The sequence below is a fragment of the Rutidosis leptorrhynchoides genome, chromosome 8 (assembly GCF_046630445.1).
Source record: "Rutidosis leptorrhynchoides isolate AG116_Rl617_1_P2 chromosome 8, CSIRO_AGI_Rlap_v1, whole genome shotgun sequence".
Taxonomy (NCBI): Eukaryota; Viridiplantae; Streptophyta; class Magnoliopsida; order Asterales; family Asteraceae; genus Rutidosis; species Rutidosis leptorrhynchoides.
In genome coordinates this window covers 109047236-109055189 of record NC_092340.1, presented here as the reverse complement: position 1 = coordinate 109055189, position 7954 = coordinate 109047236, and the positions used below count along the sequence as shown (strand labels likewise).

General features: G+C 34.1%; 1 protein-coding gene across 1 annotated transcript; it reads right to left on the bottom strand.

Annotated features, from left to right (window-relative positions):
* Positions 1 to 2677: 2677 nt before the first annotated feature.
* Positions 2678 to 4725, bottom strand: LOC139863725 (U-box domain-containing protein 4-like). The gene is made up of 4 exons (XM_071852330.1): positions 4447 to 4725; positions 4253 to 4366; positions 3059 to 4117; positions 2678 to 2941 (listed from the first exon to the last, which is right to left on the bottom strand). The coding sequence occupies exons 1-4, from the start codon at positions 4723 to 4725 to the stop codon at positions 2882 to 2884; spliced, it is 1512 nt and encodes a 503-aa protein (XP_071708431.1). The 3' UTR covers positions 2678 to 2881.
* Between the last annotated feature and the right edge of the window lie 3229 nt (positions 4726 to 7954).

Below are 7954 nucleotides of genomic sequence, written 5' to 3'. Positions count from 1 at the left end.
TATCTCTATGTATGGGATATGTATTGAAATATGAAATCTTGTGGTCTATTGTTATGATTTGATATATATAGGTTAAACCTATAACTCACCAACATTTTTATTGACGTTTAAAGCATGTTTATTCTCAGGTGAATACTAAGAGCTTCCGCTGTTGCATACTAAAATAAGGACAAGATTTGGAGTCCATGTTTGTATGATATTGTGTAAAAACTGCATTCAAGAAACTGATTTCGATGTAACATATTTGTATTGTAAACCATTATGTAATGGTCGTGTGTAAACAGGATATTTTAGATTATCATTATTTGATAATCTACGTAAAGCTTTTTAAACCTTTATTTATGAAATAAAGGTTATGGTTTGTTTTAAAAATGAATGCAGTCTTTGAAAAACGTCTCATATAGAGGTCAAAACCTCGCAACGAAATCAATTAATATGGAACGTTTTTAATCAATAAGAACGGGACATTTCAAGCGGCGCCAAAATTTGATCGGTGTCGAAGTACCAACCAAAAATGAACTAAATACTCTAGACTAGATAGGGTAAGTAAGATTTATTCCACGAAAAATTGTGGTCAAAAGCAAGCAATTTTCAAGATTCGATTGTTTGTTTAACTAATGAGTAACTAAGATTAACCAACTAAATTGAAACTTAAATACTTAAACTAAGAGCGCAATTAAAAGATTAAAATGTAAACAATCATATTAAAAGCCTTTATTCCTTCACAATCCCAATCTAGCATGCATTCATTTAAACAAATCTTATGTTCATCAAGTATTGATCAAATCTCATAGATAAGATTTCTTAAGTCTACCAATTCTAACTATTTTGAGATTGAACAATGCAACCTAGACACTATGTCTTTATCCTTAATCTAATTAACACTAAGTTGGGTCAAGAACACAATGTTAAATCATTATAAAGCAACTTACAATAATCAGAATCATAAGACTTGCATTAATCAATAGATAATCGGTTCATAACATTACAACTAAAAAGACATAAGTTTCATAATATTACAAACCACATAAAACTTGAATGAAAAATACATGCATTAATTGTTCATGGAAGAAATAAAGAGAAAGAGACTAGTCACTCATATTCAAGATGATGAACATGATGATTTCTTTAAATTGCATGAAAAACACCTCCTTGATCTTGACTTGAATCCTTGATTGATGATATTTTGTGATGTTTTTGTGTGTGATTAGGGCTCTAAAAGCTGAGAAAAAAGTCCCAAGGGTTTCCCTTACATAGGGAATGAATAACTTGTTCCCAAAGTCAAAAACTAACAAAATCCGGAAGCTGGAATATGTCTGGCGTAATTTACGCCAATGGCGTAAAATTACTCTACGAAGTGCACTTTTTTCTGATCTCATTCAAGGCCTGGCGTAATTTACTCCTTGGCTGGCGTAATTTACTCCAATGTTAAAATGCAGAATTTTTTTACTTTTCGCGAAATCGTCTTCAATTACCATTTTTCACCAAAAACTCATATATTCTTCCATTGGCTTCCAAATACCTCTAACTTTTGTCATTTATAAACCATAATACGCGTAAAATATAGAACGACAAATATACTCCGACACTCCGTAGTAAAGTAATACGGTAATTATACATATATTATCTAAATATACTAAAACACATATTGTCACTTTAGCCATCGTCCTTCACAGTCTTGTGACAATTTTTGTATTTTCTATTTTTGATTCCAGCCAATCAAAGTTGTCCATGTATACCTAAACATGTAAATGAAGTTGCCCTTCATTTTTGAGAAATTACCCTAATCTTTTGACCTACCCTCACATCATGTGCCACCCCCACTCCAAATAGTGAGTACTTGCTACTGTCATCATTTTTTCTCCATTCCCCCAATTTTTCTTTACAGCTCATTTTTCTCATTGTTCATTATCAAGATTCATGGATGTTAGTTTTGAAAGTGATCATAACCAAAAATTTGTATTACTGTTCCTATTTAAGATGGAATTTCAACACTCTTTCATTTTTATTTTTATTTTTATCTTTCTTTTTAACCAATCAAGTGCTGATCAAATGAGGTAAATTACAATAATATCCTTGAAAGCAATCCCCACACACTACCTAGACATTTGATTTTTGAATTCTTTTTTATTTTTTTAAAAAAAATTCATGGTATTGTTTGTCTTTTCAGTGCATCACCACAAACAGCCTCCTGCCACCATATCAAACAACCTCCTGCAACCGCTATTTGCTACTGTCGGCAGTCATGAACTCCGGCCATCACGACCGTCGACTTCCGGCCAACAGTACGTCGTCTTCTGTCATCACCACCACTATGAACGTCGTCCACAACCACGAACGACTTCCAGCAACCACCACAACCTCCGTCTACTACCACCATCAACCTCCTGCCACCACTACCACCAAAAGAAATTAAATAGAAGATAAATTTCATCAAAAGATGAAATCACCAAAATTAAATAGAAGGTAAATTTTATTAAACAGAAATGAAGGGCAGAACTTTTATGAGTAAAAAAAGAAATTACAAGGTTGTAACCCAATTGTGGCCCAAATCAAGAAACAAATACTGTAGTTTTGTAACTGTGAAAAAAAAATTAGTTTGCTCTTCTTAGATTTTAAAAAGTTATGATAAAAGAACCAAATATATTACGATTACTATGCAAATTAAACCGATCGAATCTCAACATTTTATTGTGTAACGAAAGTATTTGCTATTTTAATCCCGACAACTCCGCAGCGAAGCGTGGATATCACCACTAGTTGTAACTAATACGCAGTATATAATGTTCAAGTTAACGCATACAATTTTGACTACAAAAACAAGTTACAAATCAAATATGTACTTTTATACAAAACTTGCATAACCACCAACACAATTTCCTCATCTTCTCCCACCATTACCTTGTCTCTGATTTCTAAAAAAGCTTAGCAGTGTTTGAGCCTACAGAAGGTAAAAAAACCCATGACCAAATCAAATCAAAATCAAAATAAAAATAAAATTAATATAACAATACAACAACAATAATAACAATAACAATAATATGGACAAAACATGCACCTTTTCTTTGGCTCTCCGGGTACCAGATTGTGCTAAAACCGCCAGTGGTGGAACAGCTCCCTCATGAAGCACAATGTTACAATATCTGTTACTATTAGTACACAAGTGTAACAAAGCTGCAGCAGCATTTTCTTTACCTCGGGCCGAACCCAATTCAACAACGTCAACGAGCATCGGTATACACCCTTCGCGACCAATATCTTCTCTTCCCTCACTAATAGTAGCAAGATTACCTAAAACCGCAACCGCCTTATCAATCAACCCGAATGCAGGATTCATTAACTCTACAAGAAACCTAACTGCACCAGCTTCGACTATACGGGCCTTGTTTCCATGTAACGTTGACAAGTTAAATAAAGCAGTAGCTGCATCTTTCTTACCTTGCAAACTCCCATTTTTTAATAAATCAACTAGTGGCCCGATTGCGCCTGCCTGGCCAATTAGTATCTTGTAATCTTCGATAGCCGCAAGACTAAAAAGCGTTGCGGCTGAATTTTCTTTGGCTTTTGGGCTTCCTGTTTTCAAGACATGTATTAGAGGTTCAATTGCATTGGCATCACCGATAGCTGATCTGACGATATCGTTTATCGATAAGTTTAAAAGAGTAGTAACCGCGTTTTCTTGGATATATCTGTCTGGTGAATGGAGCAGTGCGGTTAATATAGTTATGGCCCCACAGTTTGCAATGATGTTTCGAATATCGTTATCGTATCTTGAAAGTAACCTGAGTTCAGAAGTAGCATTTTTTACCGTATCAATTGAAGTGCCACTTAAATCTTCAATTAATTTTTTGACAAAGGAATAATGAATGTGTGTAACAATTGAAATCATTCCTTTAATATATTCAACATCTTCTATGTTCTGTTCTCCTTGTTCAGCCTTCTTCTTTAAGTTTTCAAGTGCGACTAATTCGATTAAAAGTTCTTGATTCGACTTTAAGCTAAGCAAATCAGCAATTTTTGACATGGTATCAGAGCTCGGTTTTGTTCCATCTAATTGATCACTTATGGCTTTGGAGATAATAAAAAATGACTTTTCGTATCCCAAATTCTTCATTGTCTGCACACAATGCTTGCTATTGATAAAACTTAAAACGAGTATATGGATAGTTTTCACTGTTCAGGCTAATGTTGTTATTGATAACATGTATAAAAAGTTAAAAGTGCATCGTATTTGATTTACAGAAAGCTCTACCTCAAGCAACGGTGAATTCGATTCAATTGTAAGTCCTTCAAATGATTGCAGCATGTAAACAAGGTCTAAGCAGTGAGTCTGAAGATTCGTAAACAACAATTCGCCCTTGAAAACCTGCAGAGTATATAAACATGATCAAGTTAATTACGCTTTCGGATAACAAAACTTAAAAGGTGCAGTTCTTTAGAACATACAGAGTAAACTTTACTCATCAACGAACGAGAATCTTTTCGAAGCTCACGGAGTATATCAAGAGACTGACTCATCCCTGCTAATTCCTTCTGCAGTGATTCATTTGAATCCACGTCAGCATCGATAATAGACTCGAGCACCGGCTTAATCAACTTGAGTACTTGTTCAATCTTGATGTAATAGTTTTGGACGATGTCATTGCATTTGTAATCTTGGTATGACAGTTGAAGAAAATTAGTTATACTTTTAATAAACACTTTTATCAGTGATATCTTCTCCATTATACTTGTGTGAATAACCAACTAGGATTGATCTTTTAAAAAAAAAAATGAACTTTCTTTACTTTTAATTCTTGGCATATGAATCTTCCTTGTAAGTTTCTATTGGCTTTTCATTACATTTTCCATTGATCTTGTTGTCTTCGGTCATCATTTGACTGATTTTTTTCAACCACGTTAACAAATTAAATTAATTCTCGAAGACTTAATTCTTAAATTAGTTCACTTTCACACCAGCCCATTCACATTAAGTTAAAAGAATGGGTCCACACAATTCAACTTTTCTTAACATTGAAATGGGTTGTTAAAGACTTAAAGATCAGATATGTTTCGTATACAACCATATTTACAGCAAAGTTAAATTTCTTTTGTATCTTTTTATATACGTTTACCTTCTCCAATTTTAAATGATTAATATCAGTCCATTAAAATATATATGTTGCATCAGAATATTGAATTTCTACAAATATACAAATAAGTCATTCCAAGATAGCCAGTGGTTTGAGTTCTCATATTCTTACAAGAGGTCCCGTTCAATCTCACTAACAACGTATCTTTTGGTGGTCAAGACCCAAGGCAACAAACGGTCTTAGCCGCCGAGTACATATGAGTGAAAAATACTCCCTTTCATATTTCCAAGCTAGTACTAAGATTGGTATATACAGGATTATGAGAGCTTCTAGAGCATGAAAGGCTATGACATCGTAACACTTGCCACTTACCAGTTAACCTTTTTTTTTTTTTTTTTTTTTTGGCAAAATAACAAAAACTATATAAAACGGGACCTTCATCGAAAAATGAAGATCCAAGCCGGTACAAACAAAGAAAGAAACCAGACGGGCTCGAACTAGTTTAAAACAAGTCGACGCTAACCCCAACCGAGCCACATCATTAACACCAACCAAATGCATCCATAATGAAATAAGACAACCGAAAAAGCACATGAACCAAGCAACCAAAAAAAAACCAAAACACACCTAAACTTTAAAATAAACAAATTTTTTGCTACTCCATAATTAAGTGTTCATTAATGTCTCATCCCTTTGAAGAGAGGTACTTGGGGTCAGATTCCTTCCCTTACTACTACATTGTTAATTTGTGACTTCACAAGGATTTGGGTTAGAATAGAGTACAAAAATATATGATACAAACAAATGTAATATATCATTACTTCACAAGGGATATGCGTGCCTTGCAATAGAATGTAATACTCCATATATGATACAAACAAATCAGATGGAAGATGCAGGATTCAATATCTAATGACATTTGAAGCCAGGAAAGTGTTGCAACTTACCACAATGGCAACTTGGTGTTTGATAACTCTTTACACGAGGGATGGCATTGTGGTGTGATGCTTAGGAATCTCCAAAAGAGACTGGGGTTCAATTCCCACTAGCTACACTTTGGGGCTTTGCTTTTCAAAAAAAAAAAATAATAAATAAATAGATCCTGGTTCAGGTACCTGGGAAAGCGAGTATCATTACTCGGATGTATGCAGCCTAGTTAGGTTATTCCGTGACCGTTCTAGGCTGTCTTGGGATGGTTAAGGAGGTGAGAGTTTATGATCCTCATAAGAACATGGTCAATACTTGTGGCACTTGGGGTATTCGTTTTTTTCTTCTTACAAGATTGATGAGGTGATGTGTTTCGAAAGCACTGAGTTGTTAAACAGACGAACTGCTTGCTATGAAAACCGAGCATCATCTTTAAAACAGAGAAGCATGACAAACTCGGACATAAAATATGTGATCTGGGCTTACTTAGTTCTAAAAGGCTGAAGGAAATGTCTGATTTTTTTCACATTTGGTTACATTCTTTTCAAATGGGACAGTAAGTATTGTCATTTTGCCATAACATGTAGGCCTAACTGTCTGAAAATGTAACAAACTAAGGCAAAAACTATATTCTGTCTCAACATTCAAAATCTCTATTATGTGTATCCACTTTTTTATTATTGCTAATTGTATGTAACTAGTTATCGAACCCTCGCTTCGCGCCGGAGGTTCGGTTTTCAATGTATTTTATTACGTTTAGTAAAATTATTTTGTGGCTAACGATGATGTCGTTGAAGAGCAACTCGAGTCGAACTAAAAGGTATAACCCGTGAGAGATTTAAATGTTATTTTAAATTAACAATATATGTGCATCTCCGCGTTTCGCTATGGAATTGTCGACTTTTAAAAATTTAAAGCAAAATCAACGTGTATGAAAAGTACCCCAAATATTTAGCGTTTTTTAAAAAGCGTCCGTTTTGCGTATAGCTAGTGACATTGTGTTCCTAAAATTATTTCGAGTTTAACGATAGTGTCGAAAAAATTTAACTCGTTGCGAGCTAGAAGATATGACCCGTTGAATATTTGGGTAGAGTTTATTTAAGATTTTTTTATGAAAATGGTTATTTGACACTTTACCCCCTGTTTGGGGGGTCGATTTGAATTTTTCAAAAAAGTTTGGGGGGCTTTGTTGGTAAAATAAAATTTAGTTAAAAATTTAAAAAACTCTGGTTACTATTCATAACGTTTGTCTATTAGTTAATACTAGTTATCGAACCCTCGCTTCGCGTCGGGGGTTCGGTTTTCAATGTATTTTATTGCGTTTAGTAAAATTATTTTGTGGCTAACGATGATGTCGTTGAAGAGCAACTCGAGTCGAACTAAAAGGTATAACCCGTGAGAGATTTAAATGTTATTTTAAATTAACAATATATGTGCATCTCCGCGTTTCGCTATGGAATTGTCGACTTTTAAAAATTTAACGCAAAATCAACGTGTATGAAAAGTAACCCAAATATTTAGCGTTTTTTAAAAAACGTCCGTTTTGCGTATAGCTAGTGACATTGTGTTCCTAAAATTATTTCGAGTTTAACGATAGTGTCGAAAAAATTTAACTCGTTGCGAGCTAGAAGATTTGACCCGTTGAATATTTGGGTGGAGTATATTTAAGATTTTTTATTAAAATGGTTATTTGACACTTTACCCCCTGTTTGGGGGGTCGATTTGAATTTTTTTAAAAAGTTTGGGGGGCTTTGTTGGTAAAATAAAATTTAGTTAAACAATTAAAAAACTCTGGTTATTATTCATAACTTTTGTCTATTAGTTAATACTAGTTATCGAACCCCCGCTTCGCACCGGGGGTTCGGTTTTCAATGTATTTTATTGCGTTTAGTAAAATTATTTTGTGGCTAACGATGATGTCGCTGAAGCGCAACTCGAGTCGAACTAAAAGGTAT